The sequence below is a fragment of the Xenopus tropicalis genome, chromosome 6 (assembly GCF_000004195.4).
Source record: "Xenopus tropicalis strain Nigerian chromosome 6, UCB_Xtro_10.0, whole genome shotgun sequence".
Classification (NCBI taxonomy): Eukaryota; Metazoa; Chordata; class Amphibia; order Anura; family Pipidae; genus Xenopus; species Xenopus tropicalis.
Genome location: NC_030682.2, coordinates 72,924,350 through 72,946,508, shown reverse-complemented (window position 1 = coordinate 72,946,508; position 22,159 = coordinate 72,924,350). Strand labels below are relative to the sequence as shown.

At 39.5% G+C, this 22,159-nt stretch overlaps 1 protein-coding gene across 3 annotated transcripts in view; it reads right to left on the bottom strand.

Moving 5' to 3' along the window:
- Positions 1–22,159, bottom strand: part of mtrr (5-methyltetrahydrofolate-homocysteine methyltransferase reductase) — a 206,346-nt gene that overhangs the window by 44,581 nt on the left and 139,606 nt on the right. For 2 of the 3 annotated variants that reach the window (XM_031903494.1, XM_031903495.1), the window contains exons 9-11: positions 21,598–21,778; positions 13,886–13,981; positions 1,825–1,867 (exon numbers count right to left, since the gene is read on the bottom strand). In XM_031903494.1, the coding sequence (XP_031759354.1) occupies positions 1,825–1,867; positions 13,886–13,981; positions 21,598–21,778 (320 nt within the window). The remainder of the gene's footprint in view (positions 1–1,824; positions 1,868–13,885; positions 13,982–21,597; positions 21,779–22,159) is intronic. The other variant, XM_018094927.2, reaches the window with a different exon arrangement.

Genomic DNA, 22,159 nt, shown 5'->3' with positions numbered 1-22,159 from the left:
GTCTTATGTCTTTTTGGGTCTGGTTGGTATTATTTATCGTGGCGGTTTGATCAGATGTATGTGTTTCCTCTGATTAGGCAGGTAGGGTTGTTCCGTATTTAGTTTAAGCAGTTTAAGGATTGGGTTTGTTCTAGTCGAGTAGGTATGTCCCCTCTGGTTAGGCAATTAGATTTACTGAGTTTTTACATTTATCTTGCTGATGTAGCTATTCCCATTTGGAAAGGTAGGGTTTCTATTTTGGTGATGGGTAATATTTTAGCACACTTGAATGTTGTAGTAGGTTTTCTTTGTCACAAAGTAGGTAGGTGTAAGTTTCCTACCTGTGGGTAATTGAGTTGGTATTACAGTTCTACTGTGGCACAGTGTTGGGCCTTCTAACAAGGTTTGCTCAGGGTGCAGGTTCTCACCTCGTGTTTGCCTTATTTGAGTTGCTTCAAGCAGATGCGAGTTTTGTGCCTGCTTCCAGCAGGGTACGTTGCTGCTTGAGCTTATGGTGTTGTGGTCAGCGGTTTTTTATGGTGTCCTTGCGCTGGTTTAGCTGCGTGGAGCACACTTAGCGCTGAGTATATTTGTGGTTTGTTGGGTATTTGGCGTATAAGGGGTTAATAGTCTTGTTGCGCACTAGGCGCAAATAGGGTTAACAGTTTATTGTGCCCTTAGCGCAAACAGAGTTGGAGGTTCTGTTATGTGGTTATTACAAAAGGAGCCTACAGTTTGCTGAGCAGTTTAATGGTAAGAGCATTTGGCCTGCCCCAATCTTATCGCCCTCCCGTGACCGGACTTACTGCCTGTAAAATCACACATCGCCACAGTTCTGGCGATGTGTGTTGGTCTGCCACCGCTCTGTCCTACTATATTGATCGGGCAAGGTGGTGTTTCGGTGCAGCTGTGTCCGGTCCGGGTCCGTGAGGTGGGTTCGCTGTACTCCGGGGAAGCAAGGGAGGGAAGAGCCGGGCAGTGGTTTTTGCCCTTACCCCTCTTTATCCTCTCACCAGGCTTTTTAATTTGGGTTTTGTTGTGCTCGAATAAGAGGGTTTAGGAGCTCTCTTAAAACGTGGCCATCTGCTGGGTCCGCCCCCCGGAAGTCCATCCAAATAACATAGTAACATAGTAACATAGTAAGTTGGGTTGAAAAAAGACATATGTCCATCAAGTTCAACCATAATGCCTATATATAACCTGCCTAACTACTAGTTGATCCAGAGGAAGGCAAAAAAAACCCCATCTGAAGCCTCTCTAATTTGCCGCAGAGGGGAAAAAATTCCTTCCTGACTCCAAGATGGCAATCGGACCAGTCCCTGGATCAACTTGTACTGAGAGCTATCTCCCCTACCCCTGACCATATTTGACACAGCAGTCTCTAGCATAGCTATACAAATGTCTCTGCAACTAGCACCAGATGAACCAAGCTGCTACAAAATTATTCTGCACTAAATAATCTTCCACAAATTGTGTTGTACAACATTTTTTGACACATAATACAGTGTAACACTGTAACACAGTGGTATAACACTGTATTATGTGTCAAATTTGTAAATACTGTAAGCTGTCTCAAATTAAGGAGAAAAAAAAGGAGAAAATACTTTGTACTAAACTATTAGTAAAATAATGATAAACTATTCCACTACTACACACTACTATATAATAAAAAAAAGTATCACAAAATATTTTATTTAAAACTTCTGGATCAACTTAAAGTATTATTTCTATAACCATGCCATCTAAACTGAATTCCAGTTTTTTTAAATTCAAATCCTTTGTAGGCACAACTGTTCCTTTAACTTTACCTCATTATTTCAGGCTGTACATTAAATGAGTTATTACCTAGCAGCTGAATAAGGTCGGGCTTGCAATTTAGGAAGATGCTCTGAAGGAAAAAGAAGAAAAAAATATTAAACTTTAGATGAAATCTAGAAAAAATTCAGTTTGTTAAAACATTTTGAAATACAGGTATAGGATCTTTATCCAGAAGGCTCAGAATATGAAGAAGGACACCACCCATAGAATCCCTTTAAAGCAAATAAATCTAACTTTTAAAAATCTAAAATTTGCACTTTCCCACATTACTATTTACAGTGGATATAAAAAGTGTACACACTCCTAGTAAAAAGTCAGGTTCCTGTGCTGTACAAAAATGAGAGAAATATAAATCATTTCAGAACTTTTTCCACCTTTAATGTGACCTAAACTGTCCCACTCAATTGAAAAACAAACTGAAATCTTTTAGGTGGAGATAAGAAAACCAAAAAAAACAAAAATAATGTGGTTGCATAAGTGTGCACACCCTCTTCTAACTGGGGATGTAGCTATGTTTAGAATTAAGCAATCACATCAACATCATGTGATATAGGAGTCAGCATATACCTGCCATCATTTAAAGTGCCTCTGATTAACCCCAAATAAAGTTCAGCTGCTCTAGTTGATCTTTCCTGACATTTTTTAGTCGCATCCCACAGCAAAAGCCATGGTCCACAGAGAGTTTCCAAAGCATCAGAGGGATCTCATTGTTAAAAGATATCAGTCAGGAGAAGGGTACAAAAGAATTTCCAAGGCATTAGATCATTAGATATACCATGGAACACAGTGAAGACAGTCATTATCAAGTGGAGAAAATATGGCACAACCGTTACATTACCAAGAACTGGACGTCCCTCCAAAACTGATTAAAAGACGAGAAGAAAACTGGTCAGGGAGGCTACCAAGAGGCATACAGCAACATTTAAGGAGCTGCAGGAATATCTGGCAAGTACTGGCTGTGTGGTACATGTGACAACAATCTCCCGTATTCTTCATATGACTGGGCTATGGGGTAGAGTGGAAAGACGAAAGCTTTTTCTTACAAAGAAAGACATCCAGGCTACATTTTGCAAAAACACATCTGAAGTCTCCCAAAAGCATGTGGGAAAAGGTGTTATGGTCTGATAAAACCAAGGTTGAACTTTTTGGCCATAATTCCAAAAAATATGAACATGAGGAGGAACTTCATCTTTCAGCATGACAACGACCCAAAGCACACATCCAAATCAACAAAGGAATGGCTTCACCAGAAGAAGATTAAAGTTTTGGAATGGCCCAGCCAGAGCCCAGACCTGAATCCGATTGAAAATCTGTGGGGTTATCTGAAGAGGGCTGTGCACAGGAGATGCCCTCGCAATCTGACAGATTTGGAGTGTTTCTGCAAAGAAGAGTGGGCAAATCTTGCAAAGTCAAAATGTGCCATGCTGATAAACTCATACCCAAAAAGACGGAGTACTGTAATAAAATCAAAAGGTGCTTTAACAAAGTATTAGTTTAAGGGTGTGCACACTTATGCAACCACATTATTTTAGATTTTTTGGTTTTCTTCCCTCCACCTAAAAGATTTCAGTTTGTTTTTCAATTGAGTGGTACAGTTTATAGTTCACATTAAAGGTGGAAAAAGTTCTGAAATGATTTATCTTTGTCTCATTTTTGTACAGCACAGGAATCTGACATTTTATCAGGGATGTGTAGACTTTTATATGCATTGTAAGATCCAGATGTTACCTTACTTCCTTACTAGAAAAAATTTAAAATAGTTAAAGTATTTTGGGAATTCATATGGGAAGGCAAAGGACCTAAAATTGCCATGCGCAAGCTTCAACAATTGAAAACAGATAGAGGTATCAACTTCCCAAACCTACACAATTACAACGTCACATTGGGGACTGGTTATATATAACACAAACACATATAGCAACTTAAAAAATAAACACATTGTAATGGAAACATCACATCTTAATTCCCTACTTTACCTTCCACCAAATGAAAATGCACCAGAAAAGCAATACGTTGTTCATCCACACATACAAAGCTTGCCGCACAATCAGACAAACACAAAGTCACTCAAAACCTATCCTTATATCTACCTTGGACAGGAAACAAAAATTTCCCTAGTGGCCTAATGACTAATATTTTCACAAAATAGAAACAAGGACTTCACTGTATCAGAGACATACTCAATAGAAAACTCTCCCCATGACATTCACAGAAGCAACTGCCAACTTCCCCTTTCTCCAAACCCAGTACCTCTACTTTATGCAAGCCACACACTATGCCAACACCCTCCACTCCACAGCATCCATCCACAAACTCATTAGACTAGATCTAGATTACCCACACAATGATATATCTCTTAGGAAATGGAGAGATACCATTCCAAACACCGATAACCAGCACGTCCCTAAACTCCACTCACACACCATGAGATTTACTGCCTCTAGCCAGTACCAAATCCTAGCCCTACAACTACTACACCAATCGTATCTTACCCCACTACGGAGATTTAAGATGGGACTACTGGACAGCTCTAAATGTTTAAGATGCAAAGAGGAGCCCTACCTCATTGTATCTGGTATTGCCCAGTCATCCAATCCTTATGGACACAGGAAACATAGTAAGTTGGGTTGAAAAAAGACATATGTCCATCATGTTCAACCATAATGCCTATATACAGTGGTGTGAAAAACTATTTGCCCCCTTCCTGATTTCTTATTCTTTTGCATGTTTGTCACACTTAAATGTTTCTGCCCATCAAAAACCGTTAACTATTAGTCAAAGATAACATAATTGAACACAAAATGCAGTTTTTAAATGAAGGTTTACGTTATTAAGGGAGAAAAAAACCTCCAAATCTACATGGCCCTGTGTGAAAAAGTGATTGCCCCCCTTGTTAAAAAATAACTTAACTCTGGTTTATCACACCTGAGTTCAATTTCTGTAGTCACCCCCAGGCCTGATTACTGCCACACCTGTTTCAATCAAGAAATCACTTAAATAGGAGCTATCTGACACAGAGAAGTAGACCAAAAGCACCTCAAAAGCTAGACATCATGCCAAGATCCAAAGAAATTCAGGAACAAATGAGAACAAAAGTAATTGAGATCTATCAGTCTGGTAAAGGTTATAAAGCCATTTCTAAAGCTTTGGGACTCCAGCGAACCACAGTGAGAGGCATTATCCACAAATGGCAAAAACATGGAACAGTGGTGAACCTTCCCAGGAGTGGCCGGTCGACCAAAATTACCCCAAGAGCGCAGAGACAACTCATCCGAGAGGCCACAAAAGACCCCAGGACAACATCTAAAGAACTGCAGGCCTCACTTGCCTCAATTAAGGTCAGTGTTCACGACTCCACCATAAGAAAGAGACTGGGCAAAAACGGCCTGCATGGCAGATTTCCAAGGCGCAAACCACTTTTAAGCAAAAAGAACATTAAGGCTCGTCTCAATTTTGCTAAAAAACATCTCAATGATTGCCAAGACTTTTGGGAAAATACCTTGTGGACCGACGAGACAAAAGTTTAACTTTTTGGAAGGTGCGTGTCCCGTTACATCTGGCGTAAAAGTAACACAGCATTTCAGAAAAAGAACATCATACCAACAGTAAAATATGGTGGTGGTAGTGTGATGGTCTGGGGTTGTTTTGCTGCTTCAGGACCTGGAAGGCTTGCTGTGATAGATGGAACCATGAATTCTACTGTCTACCAAAAAATCCTGAAGGAGAATGTCCGGCCATCTGTTCGTCAACTCAAGCTGAAGCGATCTTGGGTGCTGCAGCAGGACAATGACCCAAAACACACCAGCAAATCCACCTCTGAATGGCTGAAGAAAAACAAAATGAAGACTTTGGAGTGGCCTAGTCAAAGTCCTGACCTGAATCCTATTGAGATGTTGTGGCATGACCTTAAAAAGGCGGTTCATGCTAGAAAACCCTCAAATAAAGCTGAATTGCAACAATTCTGCAAAGATGAGTGGGCCAAAATTCCTCCAGAGCGCTGTAAAAGACTCGTTGCAAGTTATCGCAAACGCTTGATTGCAGTTATTGCTGCTAAGGGTGGCCCAACCAGTTATTAGGTTCAGGGGGCAATTACTTTTTCACACAGGGCCATGTAGGTTTGGATTTTTTTTCTCCCTAAATAATAAAAACCCTCATTTAAAAACTGCATTTTGTGTTTACTTGTGTTATCTTTGACTAATAGTTAAATGTGTTTGATGATCAGAAACATTTTGTGTGACAAACATGCAAAAGAATAAGAAATCAGGAAGGGGACAAATAGTTTTTCACACCACTGTATAACCTGCCTAACTTCTAGTTGATCCAGAGGAAGGCAAATTCTTTCCTGACTCCAAGATGGCAATCAGACCAGTCCCTGAATCAACGAAGAGTTATCTCCCATAACCCTGTATTCCCTCACTTGCTAATAAGCCATCCAGCCCCTTCTTAAAGCTATATAATGTATCAGCCAGTACAACGGATTCAGGGAGGGAATTCCACAACTTCACAGCTCTCACAGTAAAAAAAACTTTTCTGAATATTTAAATGGAACCTCCCTTCTTCCAAACGGAGTGGGTTGCCCTTGTGTCCGAGAGGTTATTATTTGATCCCCTTATATATTTATACATAGTTATGTCACCTCTTAAATTCCTCTTCTCCAGTGTAAACAGACCCAACTTGGCCAGTCTTTCCATACCCTTTACCAGCTTATTTGCTCTTCTCTGGACCCTCTCTAATTCAATAATGTCCCATTTGAGCACTGGAGACAAAAACTGCATATTTTAGATGGGGCCTTACAAGTGCTCTGTAAAGGAGAAGAATAATACCCTCCTCCGTGAATCTATTCCCATTTTAATACAGCTCAAAACCTTGTTTGCCCTTGCAGCTGCTGCCTGGCATTGCTTGTTACAGCCAAGTTTATTATCTACAAGGACTCCAAGGTCCTTATCCATTATGAATTTACCTAGTGCAGTCCCATTAAGGGTTTAAGTGGCGTGCATATTTTTACATCCAAGGTGCATGACCTTACATCTGCCACTTAGCCGCCCAGATTGTCAGTTGGTCAAGATCCTGCTGCAAGGATGCCACATCCTGGTACAGAACCCTGAGGTACCCCACTGAAAACCTTACTCCAAGTAGAGAATGTACCATTAACAACCACCCTCTGTACCCGATCCTGTAGCCATTTTTCTATCCATGTGCTCCATGAAGACCAATAGACCTTAGTTTATAAAGCAGTCGTTTGTGGGGAAAGGTATCAAATGCTTTGGCAAAATCCAAATAGAGTACTACTACTGCATCCCCACTGCCCAGCTTCTTACTCACCTCATCATAAAAAGCAATTAAATTAGTCTGACATGACCTGTCCTTCATGCTGATTATTCCTAATAACGCCATTTTCCAGTACATAATTTTGTATGTGATCCCTTAACAAGCCTTCAAATAACTTGCCCACCATGGATGTCAAACTTAGAGGCCTATAATTGCCAGGCTTAGATCTTACTCCCTTTTAAAATATAGGAATGATATTAGCGTTCTTCTAATCACTAGGTACCATACCTGATGAAAGAGTCTGAGAATATCAGAAAAAAGGCCACTATAAATATGAACCTAGCTCTCTCAGTACCCGAGGGTGTATTCCATCTGGCCCAGGTGCCTTGTTTACATTTATCTTGTGTAACCCTTTAACCGCCACAGGACGTAGAATCTACGTCCTGTGTATAAAAGTACCTAAGTGCCACAGGACATAGATTCTACGTCCTACTGCACTTCCGGGTTTGGGAGTGGAGCCGCTCCTTCACTCCCCGCTCGTTCCCCAGCCCCTAGACAACAAGCAGAGGCGGGGGACGCTGTCTGTGCGTGCCTGACATTTCCTGCTCTCCCCTCCCCCCCACTCTCTGCACACTCACAGATCGGAAGAAAGAAGCTGCAGCACGGCTCCTGGGTCCTTCCTCCCACTTCCAGAGGATCTGTGTGACTGCTTGTCCCAGGTAAGCATTAAAAAACACACATACAGAGACATAATACACTCATACACATTTATACTCACACTTACACACAAACACATACATTCTGGGGGGGGGTTTCACACATTCACAGCAATTACAGCACTCACACTTACTTGAACACACACATGCAGACAAAACAAATAGTGTACCTAGTGTACAAACACACTTACTTATGTAAAAAAATTTTTTATCGCATCATTTTTATTCTTGCCTGAAAAAAGTGTTTTATTGCCATTGCGGATAGCGTATTTGCTAACCGCACTGCGCAATACCTTTTGTGTATTATTGATTTTGGTGCATTTTTTGCGTCCTGTCTCTCTAACTACCGCCCTGTCTCGCTTCAACCGATTGCCTCCGAAATCTTAGAGCGTTTTGTCTTCTCCCGTATAACTAACTTTCTTAATGCACATAATTTAATGGACCCACTGCAATCTGGTTTTTGGCCTGCGCACTCTACTGAGACAGCGTTGTGCAGAGTTACGAATGATCTTCAGGTTGCCAAAGCCAAAGGTCACTTTTCTATACTAATCCTCCTTGATCTATCGGCTGTGTTTGATACGGTTGACCACTCCCTCCTGATGCAGATTCTGCATTCGATTGGTATCCGTAGTCAGGCTGCATCCTGGGTCTCTTCCTACCTCTCTAACCGTTCATTCAGTCTCCTATGCTAACAACACCTCATCTCCAGTTCCTCTTAATGTGGGGGTACCCCAAGGCTCTGTACTTGGGCCGCAGTTGTTCTCCCTTTACACGCTGTCTTTGGGAGATCTTATCCGTTCATTTGGTTTTAAATATCATCTGTATACTGATGATACCCAAATTTACTTTTCGACCCCTTTGTTAACAGTCGAAACTGAGACTCAAACTTCTAACTGCCTCCTGGCTATCTCTAATTGGATGAACCAACGCCACCTCAAACTGAACCTAACAAAAACTGAACTAATGATCTTTCCGCCTAAGCCTGGTCCTACCCCCCCCCCTCCTTTTCTGTCTCTATTGATGGCACCCTCATCAACACGGTCGATTCGGCGCGTTGTTTGGGGGTGATCTTCGACTCCTGTCTCTCCTTCTCTGACCATATTAACACCACTGTCAAAACCGGTCACTTTTTCCTGTGCAATATTGCCAAAATCCGTCCCTTTCTCTCTACTGCAACAGCTAGGCTGCTCATGCATGCTCTCATCCTATCCCGACTTGACTATTGTAACCTGCTACTAATCGGCCTCCCTAACTCCCATCTTTCCCCCCTACAGTCTATATTAAATACTGCTGCCAGAATTCTCCTCCTCTCATCCAGGAGAGTTCAGGCCCTTCCCCTGCTAAAGTCCTTATCGTGGCTTCCTATTAAGCAAAGAATATTTTACAAACTCCTTCTCTTAGTCTTCAAAGCCCTCCATTCCTCTGCTCCTCACTACATCTCTTCCCTTGTGTCTCCGTATGTTCCTGGCTGACTCCTTCGTTCCTCGCAGAGCAATCGTTTGGTTGCGCCCGCCACTACTACTGATATTTCCTGCCTTAAACCTTTCTGCCTTGCTGCCCCTTACATTTGGAATGCCCTCCCTGATTTCCTTCGGAGAGAATCCTCCCTCAGTCTTTTTAAAACCAAACTTAAAGACTACCTTTTGGAGCACTCGCCCAGCACCTGACCAGGGAACTAGCGCTTATATTGTAATGTCACCCACTGTGACCTACAGCACTTATATTTGCCTATTTGTGTCTGTAAGTTACCCTCCCATATAGATTGTAAGCTCTACGGGGCAGGGACCTCCATCCTCTTGTGCCTTTGACTCTTACTTATTGCAACTGTATCTTGTATTTATTTGTGCTTATTGTAATACTTTGTATTACAGTAATACTATTTTAATACCCCTGTTTATATTAATGTATTCTACTGTACAGTGCTGCGTACATAAGTAGCGCTTTATAAATAAAGTTATACATACATACATACATTTTTAGTCAATTGGATTGTAGCAATTTTACTGCATTTCACATTGTTCTTTGTTACTTGTCTTTGCACATGGACATTTTGTCTGCTGTATTTCCATTTGGCTTCCTCTGTACCCCACATAGTTTGGTAAATCTATGCAATCTAGGGTCTCCATACTGTTAGGGGGTCTTATGGCACATAATACACCTGCCAGTAGCTTATATTTCAGCATATTCACTTTGTATGCACTAACTTCCTTTTAGGGTCTCTAAATGCCAGATACATTGGTGATCCTATGCACAATAGGCATCAAACTGTTCAGTGGACCCTTGGCTTTCATATTTAGGATGTGTTTTCTTGGTACCTAATGTTATGTGGGAGATAAGGAGTTTGAAAGTGGAAGATTTGATGCGATTTTCAGCTATTTCATCAAAACTGCCAATTTTGGGAAAGCATTGCGACTCTGTAGTTTGGAGAAGAAAGACATGGATACCCATTCTGAATTTACCCGAATGTGTACTTTCCATAAATATATGGGTTTGGGGGGGGGGGGTCAATGTTTTTTTTGTGTTTTTACCCCACAGAAAATGCAATAATCATGTTGAATTTTCAGTAGATAAAGAGATCCCCGGGGCAATTTGTATGTACAAGCTTCCTTTTGGGGTCTCTAAATTCCAAATACTTTAGTAATCCTATCATCATATTTTTTTGAATTTTCATAATTTTTTTTAGAAACTGCTAAATTCAGGAAAGCATTACCGTTTGGTACTTAGGAGTTGGAAGACATGGTTACCCATTTTGGATTCGGCAGAATGTGTACTTAAAAATATATGGTTTCCTGGGGTAAACCTAATGTGCCAGGATTTTTGACTTTGGAGATAAGGTATGCCATATTCTGCTGTAATGCTTTGAAAATTTAATATTGTTCTGGGAGTTTTTGATCTATAGAAATCTCCATAAAACTATACATATCAGGTATTGGCACGTTCGGGAGACATGAGGCTTTCCAAATCAGTTGAATTGTTTTTGGTATAATGAAAAATATCAATTTTTTTTTTTTGTATTTTGAGCTCTAAAACTTGTTCCAGAAGTGGAAATACACAAAAGCTACTGTCCCCTCTGACTTATATTTCTTAAAAGCTTTCCTTTTTTTCCTTATTAACTTCTTTACCTCAGCGTTAAGCCACATAGGGTGATTCTTAACCCTTCTACTTTTTCTTATTAATGGAATAAATTGAGAACAGTAATCATTTTAAATGACCACCATTTCTGCTCTGTGTTTTTATCAGAAAACATAATGCCCCAATCTATATTGGATCACTAGATCCAATATAGCATGGTTCCTGGTTGGCTCAACAACCTGTGACATAAAGTTGTCAAGCAGCAAGTTTATTAACTTGTTACCATAAGGATTCAGCTCCCTCTGTTACCCCCATCACTTCCTCCTTAATATTTGCTTTTAATTCCTGCTTAACAAACAGACACACTCCTACTCCTTTTCTATTGCCCCTGTCCCTCCGAAACAATGTCTAACTCCCAATATTAACTGTATTAATAGTATATGACTATTGGCATCAACTAACAAAGCAAAATTTCAAACCAGATATTGAATGGGCCCTCTTCAGCAAATTGAATGGGGGACAACAAGTAACTAAAAACTGGCCACACCAACCAGAAAAGCCATACTAAAGGAGTGTCCACACAGCCATCCATGAACCTTGTCAAAAACAAATTACACTTTCTGTTCCATATGTTTGGGCTTGAGGCATCAATTAACAAAACAAGCCAAACATATAGATTATTTGACGTATGGTCTACCTATAGCTTAAACCTAACCCCTGACATCAGACAATAGACAGTCGACACATTTAAATGCAAACCCTGGTATGACCAAGACAGTCTTAGAGGTACCAACCCTCTACTACAGGCCACAATGGCCCTAAGATAAAACAAATCACCGCTGCCCCCCGGGATCCACAATACAACAGAAAACAGGTATCTTTGAATAATTAGGTCCAGAAATGGCAAACTCAAATGTAAATAATTTATACTGAGATTTTTTTCAAAGTTTTGCATCATATCCTTCACTTTGTTTTGACTAAATTATAGCCCGGATCCCCACTATGTTATTTTGGTGCTTTTATTACATTTTCTGTGATTTTGGCGCATTTTTAGTCATTTTATTGCATTTTTAGCCATTTGATTGCATTTTCAGTTATGCATAGGTGTTGTTCGCTTGACTCTGTCTGTAAAACTAATTTGCCCAAGCCAAGATACGCAAACTGTGATTCTGACTGCAGATTTAACTAACAAAAAACATTGATTTTAGTGATTGTTTTTTGTTACTTGAAAATTTTGTATGCTACAGTATATCAATTTGGGTGCCTCTGTACACCACACAGTTTGGTAAATCTATGCATATTGGGCATCAAACTGTTTAGTAGACCCCTGACATTCATATTTAGAGTGTTTTATGTTGATATGTTACAAAATGTGGGGTACATAATTAAGTAAAATGCAAGCTTTGTGACAATTCTCAGAAAATTTTCTGAATTATGGCACATAATACACAAGCCGGGAGCTTATATTGCAGCATATGCACTTTCTATTGGGGTGTCTAAAAACCATATACTTTGGTGATCCTATACAAAATGGCCATCAAACTGTTCAGTGGACATTTTTATACCATTTTTTCTAAAATTGTGCCTAATGGTGGATACCATTCTTTTTCAAAATTGTTGTGCTTTAAAACCTCCCTTCAAAACTATTTTTGTTAAACTACTTTGTGCTCAATGGTGGATACAATTTTTTCCAAAATATTCATACTTAATGGTGGATACCATTTCTTCTAAAATATTCTTACTTAAGGATGGATACTATTTTTTTTAAAGTTGTGTCTAATCCATAAATATGGGTAATCGTTCTTTAAAGATATACTGTGCTTTAATGGTGGATTCCAAGTTTCAAACAACTCAGTTACTTTAATACGTGTGCTTTTCATTATAACCACAATTGTCATGTAATTAATTTTAATTAATAGTACATTGTGATTGGTTAACCTTTTCTGTATTTCTGTATTTTTGCTTTAAATACTGAGGGGCAGATTTATCAAAATGTGAGTATAACGCTTAATACATAAAACTCACCCATGTTCTATTCATTCATATGGGATTCTTAAAAGCTTATTTATCAAATTGTGATTTCTAACTTTCGCCCCTTGATAAATATGCTTCTAAAAATTCCATAGGAATGAATAGAACATGGGAGAGTTTTTATGTATTAAAAGCTCTAAACTCAGAATTTGATAAATCTGCCCCTAAGTGTTTGTGGATTGTTATTTAGCCTTTGACTAAGTACCCTTTAGGTACGAAATGCAAGGCTTTGTAGAATTATGTGTAAGTTTAAATAACCTTTTTTGATTTTACTTCAACTTTTCTGAGCTACTACAGATGTTTATTTGAGTTCCGGAGTGCCTGCCTTTCATTTTTTCGATTTCCTAGATTGGCTCCTTAAGCTGAAGGTCTGGGGCATGAGCACCCGGGCCTTTAACTACAATGGGTAAGATTTCGTCCTCATTTGCTTAGCGTTATGTATTCCTTTTGTTTTGGACTTTTCATATTTATGATGTGTTTTCTTGGTACCTAATGCTATGTGAGAGTTATGGTGCTTGAAAGTGGTAGGTTTGATGCAATTTTCAGGTATTTTATCACAGCTAATAATTGGAAAGCATAGTGACTCTGTAGTTTAGAGTTGAAAGACATGGGTGCCTATTTTGAATACACCTGAATGTATACTTTCAAAAAGTATATGGTTTTGGGGGGGGTGGGTCTTTGTATTTTTTTGTGTTTTTACCCCACAAAAATGCAGTAAATGTGTTATATTTTCAGTAGCTAAAGAGATCTCTGGGGCAATTTGTATGCACTAACTTCCTTTTGGGGTCTCTAATTGCCAAATACTTTGGTAATCCTATGTACAATAGGCATCTCGTGGACCAGCAGCTTTCATATTAAGCATGTTTATTCTTGGTACTTAATGTTGGAAATAAAATGCTCTAGAATGCAATCTTTCAGCAGATTTTCAGAAATTTCATCAGAACCACAAATTTTTGGAAAGATTTACTGCTTGGTAGTTTGAAGTAGAAAGACAAGTGTACCCAATTTTGGATTCTGTGGAATGTGTACTTCACAAAAACATATGGCTTTCTGCGGTGAACTTATTTTTTGTTGCTTTACTCCAGTATTTCCAGTAGCTGAAATTGCAAAAATTATATATCATACAAGGTATTTTTATTTTGGGGCCTTACATGCCACATAATTAGGTAATCCTTTCCCCACTGGTCATCAAACTATCCAGCAGACCCCCTACTTTCATATTAAAGATGTTTTATCTTGGTACCTAATGACTTGTAAGAGATAAGATTCTGGAAGCTTTGAGGTAATTGTGTCTGAAAATGTCAGAAGGAAAGCATTGCAAGTAGGTAGTTTGGAGTCAAAAGTTACATTTACCCTTTCTGGATTAGCACAAATCTTTTCTTTCCAAAAATATATGGCTTCTAGGGTAGACTACTGTTAGTTGAATTCTTGGTCTTGAAATCTTAAGTATGCAGTGCTTTTGAAATTTGGAAAGAGTTTTTTACCTATGCAAGTCAGAAATCTCCATAAAACTATACATGTTTACTATTGGCATGCTCATTTGACACTGGATGATGACCATACCTGTACAAGGCCACAAGTCCACAGCTCAATGGCTCACAATGCAAGTAAGCCCAATGTATTTTCTCCAAAGTACTTCCTTAGGGGCAAATTCCTGCATGCCAGTTTGTACCCCCAGACCCACTTAAATTTTGATCAGCTTTGATTATTGATCTGTGTCCACAACACACCCAATGAAAAACCACAGAGCCATCAACCAAGAGAAAGGGGGCCAGAGAAGAAATGTATGCCCTTTTAATATTCCAATTAAAGACAAAGTTAAACTTTAAAGGACACATATTGGATACAAACCCCCCTCCCCTAATTTTGTAGGCAATTATGAATAATATATAGTGCTGGTTTCAAGTTGGTCTAAAATTGAATACAGTCTGTAAAAATTGCCCCTTTATTGGAGCTCCCTACCTATCAGCTTTCTGTCCATGTTTCAAATAAAGGGTGGGCGTGTCCCAACAGTCCTTGCCAGAAGCACAGAAGGAGGGGGATTGCCAATCACAACCCAGCAGTCACGCAAGCAAAGACAGGCTTCAGTTCCCTATCAGGTCAGCCTGGCTGCTGATTGGTTCCTACCCTACAGTGCCATGTACTGAGAGCCACCGGCTCCCCTGCACATCCAGAAAATTCAGCCAGCAGGAAGTGGAACAGATGGGTGGGACTGGTGGGACTGGTGGGACTAGTGGGGTTTTGGTGGAATTTCTTGATAAATCAGTCCGAAACACAACTTTTTAAAGCAAAATCCTTCTATATTTAGACTAGTATAATTTACTGGTATATTGTTAATTTTTATGATGTCTCCTTTAATAAGTTAAAAATTTAATTTGGACCATATGGGACAGATCTGATCAGGATTTATTAAACAAATTATATAGAAAGGAAAATGATAGGATTTTGAAATTAAATACCATACCCTAGTCCCATTTAGTCTAAATGAGATTTCTGACTTTCTTACAATTTAACATAGCTGGTATGTCTTTCACTGGAATATAATTTTAACGATATTTATATTAATTCTTAGCTAGTTTGAACTCTGATCCTTATAAAATATACTCATGTTTTTAAGTTGGCTGTGGTATTATTATTGGTATTATTATTATTACAGTGGGATAAGCCATTTTTTGTTAATTTTATTTTAATAAATCTGTGCACATACACACTTTCAAAAAAATAATCTTTAATACTTCTTTAAAGGGCGTACATTTCTTTTCAAGCCCCTTACTCATGTTTGATGGCTCTGTGACTGCATGTTTTTTAATTGGGTGCTGGAGACAGTTACATTCCTGTGAAGCATCTTTCAAATGCCAGTGAGAGGCTATTAAAATGGTTCTGGTGGTACCAACTGGCATGTGAGACATCGCAAAGCAAAACCTTTATGGTTTGATAAAAGTTTTAGTGTCAAGGTTGGTAAGAAAAAACATGCTTTTAAAGTATTCAAGTTAGCTGGGACAGCTGAAACTTTCATCAGGTACAAGGAAGCCAATAAAGCATCAGGCAAGGTAAAATAGAGATGGAAAAGGGTATTGCAGCAAGGAGTAAAAGGAATCCAAAACTATTTTTAAAAAATGTAAATAGTAAACAAAAAAGCAAGAAGTGGTGGGTCAGCTGATTAATGAGAACAGGGAAAAAGCAGAAATTCTGAACTCTTAATTTTCATCCCTCTACACAACTGAGGAGCCAGGTAATAAAGGTTTCCTTTTTATCAGACCCAGTTCTAGCAATATAACTTCTGATGCATGGGTCACTAAGGAAGAAATTAAAAAGAGACTTGAACATATAAAGGTAAACAAAGGTCTAGGCCCGGAAGGTATGCATACCAGAGTACTAACCTTAGGTCTGCGATTGCGAAGCCTCTTCACTTAATTTTTCAGGATTCATTGAGGTCTGGAATGGTGCCGAGAGACTGGTGAATTGCTAATGTGGTGCAGTTCTTCAAAAAGGGATCCCATTACCAGCCTGAAAACTACAGGCCTCTTAGTAACATTAATGGTAGCAAAGCTTTGGGAAGAAGTAATAAGGGAAGGGATACTTACATTGCAAATTACAATACCATAAGTTTGTGCCAGCATGGTTTTATGTACAGGTATAACAGATCTTGCCAAACTAATTTAATTGCCTTTAAAGAGGTATGTACCGTATATACTCGAGTATAAGCCGATCCGAATATAAGCCGAGGTACCTAATTTTACCTAAGAAAACTGGAAAAAAACTTATTGACTCGAGTATAAGCCTAGGGTGGGAAATGCAGCCACATATATTTTGAAACTACATTCAGCACCCAAGAATGCAACCAATTTTCTGTTTACTAGATACAACACAAGCATCCATTGCAAATAAACAAGGACACGTATATCTGTTTTTAGTACAAGGATAAGGACCTGGTTTGCAGCACAGCCTACCAAAGCTCATCATATCAAATGTAAAAAAGAAAGCCAAGAAAAGCCAAGATGAAGGACAAGAGGGCGGCTGAAGGCCAAGAGTGAAGGATGGTATCAGATTTCTGTCAATCTATAGAAGAACTTGGCTGGGTCTGGAACAGTATGTAGAACAGAAAAGCTGCCACCAAAGAGGACAACTTATTTTACATAAATGACTGATTGGGTATCTGTCTCTGCACAGGTTACCCACGGACTACCAACAGCACTAAAAGAGCAAGCAATAATTTGATTAAGGAAGAATACCAATACTTGGCATTCGCCAGGTTAGCGCAACCACCATGAAGCAATATGGATTCAAAGATGGAACGAGCTTGTTGTGCACCCCCCCAGTTCCCCTGTGGCTCCCTCCAGCTCCCCTCCCTGCGGCTCCCTCCCCCCCCAGCGACTTCCTCCGGTTCCCCTGCAGCTCCCCTCCCTGCGGCTCCCTCCCCCCCCCAGCGACTTCCTCCGGTTCCCCTGCAGCTCCCCTCCCTGCGGCTCCCTCCCCCCCCAGCGACTTCCTCCGGTTCCCCTGCAGCTCCTCTTCCTGCGGCTCCCTCCCCCCCAGCGACTTCCTCCGGTTCCCCTGCAGCTCCCCTCCCTGTGGCTCCCTCCCCCCCAGCGACTTCCTCCGGTTCCCCTGCAGCTCCCTCCAGCTCCCCCCCCCAGCGACTTTCTCAGGTTCCCCCGCGGCTCCCTCCAGCTGCTGCCCCCCACAACTTCCTCAGGTTCCCCTGCGGCTCCCTCCAGCTTGCAGCCGGAGTAAGTCGCTGGGGGGGGGTTGCACACAACAAACTCGTTCCATCTTCGAATCCTTATACTCGAGTATAAGCTGAGGGTTAGTTTTTCAGCACATTTTTGGTGCTGAAAAACTCGGCTTATACTCGAGTATATATGGTATTTATATCTTTATTTATAAAGTGATATTTATGTATGCAGCGCTGTACAGTAGAATAGATTAGGGGCTTCGATGATTTCTTGAACAAGCATAGTTTCCAAGGCTATTGTGCAACTAAGCTGGTAAAGGGGATGGAAGGTTAGACTTTCATGGTTGGCGGATTATAGATAGGGGGTGTTCTTTTTTTCCCCATAAATATGATCCGCATACCAGAAGACACCTTTTTCACAGTGAGGCTGTGGAATGCTTTTTCTAAGTGATGTTGTGATGGCAGAGTTTGTTAATGCCTTAAAAAGCCTTTCTTGAAAAAGAAGTGAACATGCAGGCATCTGTTTGGATTTTGTGAATCCACATTCATGTATCATACACACTTAGTAGAGTCATTGTTATCAAGAGCTAATTTTTTGAATGGAAAGAATCCGGAGTATCCAAAGAAAACCCACCCAGGAACAGGGAGAACATACAAACTCCTTGTAGATAAACCCATATTAAACTCAGGATCTAAATGCTGCTAAGCCACCAGAAATGGTTTGATAGCTTTTTAAAAAATGAAAGATATAGGTGTACTATTAATCATTAGTAAAAGTAGATCCAAGGACTGGCCGGACTGACCAAGAGCTACAACTAGCAGCTTAGGCAGACAAGCGGGAGACACTAGTTATGCACTGTTGTCAAGATTTGTCAGTAAGAACCTGAACTTTTCCCTTATTTTTACACTATATTTAACTGTAGGTAATTTGAAGAAAGAAGACAGGAGGATCACTCGCATGTACCCCAGGCCGGTCTGGTTTTCTGCTAACAGGAGCACTGGCCTGGGGCATCAAGTAAACCAATTTCAGTCACTGGGGAATGCCTAACATTTAGCAGTCCCAGTGATCGTACAGTTCATTCTCTTTTAAGACTGAATTAGTTTTTAAAAAAGACAAATACTAGAAAAATATATTACACTACATTGCAGACTTCCAAATATAATTATTTGAAAAATACCAGACTTGTTTTAAAGGGGACCTGTCACCCTAAGAAATAATTCCAAATAGTTTTCTATTGTGTTTGTCAAGCAAAAAAAACTTCACGTACACTACAGGAATTATTTTACAATTATTTTCTTCAGCCTTGAAATTCACACCTGCAGCAAGCAAGCAAGCAGGTGCTATTTTGTGGACACTGTTGTTAAGGCAAGCTTTGCATCCTGCCAAAATGTTTGTGTGCCAAGTACAGGGGGACCTGATACCCATGTCCATGCACTGGTTACAAAATTAGATGGTAAGGATGGAGGGGAATGTGAGGAGTGCAGCAACATGTAAGAAGTTCTGAACTGAAAGTGAACTGTCTGCCCTACCTCTATGCCTAAGGCATAGAGGCGGGGCAGCAAATATGATTGACAGCTAGGATTCTTAAATGCTTTTATAACGGGTACAGATGTGTTAATAAAAAAAATGAGTTTGGGTTTCATGTTTAATTTGAAAAGGACTTTAATTATACAGCTTTTTATGCCTGGGTAACAGGTCCACTCAAATTAGATAAATGTTTATAGATTATGGTATTGATGCAATATTATTGATAAAATGCATAACACAGCAAGAAATATGGGTTTATGCATAGCAAAATTAAAAAGGCTGAATTTTAAAATAAAATGTTTCCACTTTTAATAATAGTTACATAGGGTTGAAAAAAGACCAGAGTCCATCAAGTTCAACCCTTCCAAGTAAACCCAGCACACACAACCTATACTTACCAATCTATACACTCACATACATAAATTATATATATACAACCAATAATACTAACTGTAGATATTAGTATTACAATAGCCTTGGATATTCTGCTTGTTCAAGAACTCATCCAGGCCCCTCTTAAAGGCATTAACAGAATCTGCCATCACCACATCACTAGAAAGAGCATTCCACAACCTCACTGCCCTCCCCGTGAAAAACCACCTACACTGCTTCAAATGGAAGCTACGTTACTCTAATCTAAAGGGGTGGCCTCTGGTGGGTTGATAGTTTTTATAGGAAAAAAAGAACACCCCCTATCTGCCTATAATCCCCTCTAATGTACTTGTACAGAGTAATCATGTCCCCTCACAAGTGCCTCTTTTCTAGAGAAAACAACCCCAACCTCGACAGTCTAACCTCATAGCTTAAATCTTCCATCCCTCTTACCTACTAGTTTAGTTGCACGTCTCTGCACTCCCTCCAGCTCATTAATATGCTTCTTAAGGACTGGAGCCCAAAACTTCAATGCATACTCAAAGTGAGGCCTTACCAGGGAACTATAAGGAGGCAAACTTATGTTTTCATCCCTTGAGTCAATGCACTTCATTTGCTTTAGTAGCCACAGAATGACACTGCCTGGAATTAGACAACTTGTTATCTACAAAAACCCCTAGATCCTTCTCCATTAAGGATACCTCCAACAAACTACCATTCAGTAGATAGTTTGCGTTTATATTATTTCTACCAAAGTGCATAACTTTGCACTTGTCCACACTGAACCTCATTTTCCAGTTTTCTGCCCAGTTTTCCAATTTTGTAAAATCGCTCTGCAAAGCAGCAGCATCCTGCATGAAACGTAGAACATAGTATTTGTATATTATGTTCTAGGCCAATATTCCTCAATTTCATCATTAACCTGTACTGTATAAAACGCTTTAGCAAAGTCCAAGTAGATGACATCAACTGCCATTACAGCATGGAATTCCTGCTCAGCTCCTCATAAAAGGTGACTAAATTAGTCTGGCGAGATCTGTTATGCATAAAACCATGCTGGCACAAACTTCTACTATTGTGAACTGCAATGTATGCAAGTACCCTATCCCTTATTACCCCTTCCAAAAGTTTTCCTACTACTGATGTCAGACTAACAGGCCTATAGTTTTCAGGCTGAGAACGGGATACCTTTTTAAATAACGGCACCACATTAGCAATGTCTCTCGGCACCATGCCAGACCTCAACGAATCCTGAAAAAGTGAAGAGGCTTGCCAATCACAGTGCTAAGCTCATTTAATACCCCGGGATGAATCCCATCCAGTCCTGGACTTTTGTTTATGTTTACATATTCAAGTCTCTTTTGAATTTCCTCCAGAGTGACCCATGCGTCAGTAGCTAAAGTACTAAAACTGGGCATATTAAAAGTGAAGCGTTCATTAGCTGGCTCCTCAGATGTATAGACAGATGAAAAATAAGTTAAAATTTTCTGCTTTTTCCCCGTTCTCATCAACCAACTTACCCCCCCCATGATAATAAGGTTACCACCCCTTCTTGCTTCATTTTTTTTTTACTATTCACATAGTAAAAAAAATAATTTTGTATTCTTTTTACTACTAGCTGCAATATCCATTTCCATCTCTATTTTAGCTTGCTATTTTAACTTTTCCGCTGTCCCAGCTAACTTTTATGCTTTAAAAGCACGTTTTTTCTTACCAACCTCGACACTAACACTTTTATTCAGCCATAAAGGTTTTGCTTTGTGATGCCTCTCCTTGCTTACAAGGGGAATATAATGTTGTGTATACCTGCAAAGCAATGTTTTAGAGATGTTCCCTTTTCCTTCTGTGTCTAACCCTATGAAAAGCCTTTCCCAGTTGACACATTGCAAAGATGCCCTTATACTGGCAAATTGCAATTAAGCTTTTTAAGTTTTCTGTAACAGATGTGCACACTTCTTTTGCACTGGCAAAAAACTTAAAACACTTTATAATATATATGACCCAAATAATTTAATAACTCACTGACTTACTCGTCTTTGATAACAGTCTCTTGAGAATCAAACAAAAATGCATTATGGAACTTTTATGAAAAAAAACAAACAAACAAACAAACATGGCAGCATTTAATGCATGCTTACCAATCAAAAGATTTAAAGGAGGGCTGCAGCTTGGAAACACATTAAGAAGGTCTAAAATGCTAATGCTGTTGTCTCTAATAAAGTGGTTATAATCAGAACCGCCTTGTTTACTACACAATTCTTGTAGCCTGCGTTTTTCTGCTGCATTAGAGGTATGTTCCACCAAAGCACGGATCATGGCCTGTGGAAATAGAAAGAGAGATTAAAATAAGTACAACAAGGTGCCATTTCTTGCTTTATATTTGTAAAATATTTTTAACATTCAAATAAACATTGCCTATGACCGAGTAAGAGACAACTTTAATGAGCTGCTTTTTAAGAGTCTATGATTAAAGAGAAATCAAAGTGTTGGATGTGGGTGATATACCAATGTTCTTATGTAAATATTTAAGTGTACATCACAATAGCTATTCAAAAAGGAAATCTTTATCAAGTAATTAAAAAAAAAAAAAAACATTCTAAAGAGATTTTTTTTTTTACAAAGGGGCATATTATGTAACTCTTAAGTTTCTTTTCGTGGGGCTAAAGTATGCTACTAAAAAGTATGGGCCTAATTTTGAAT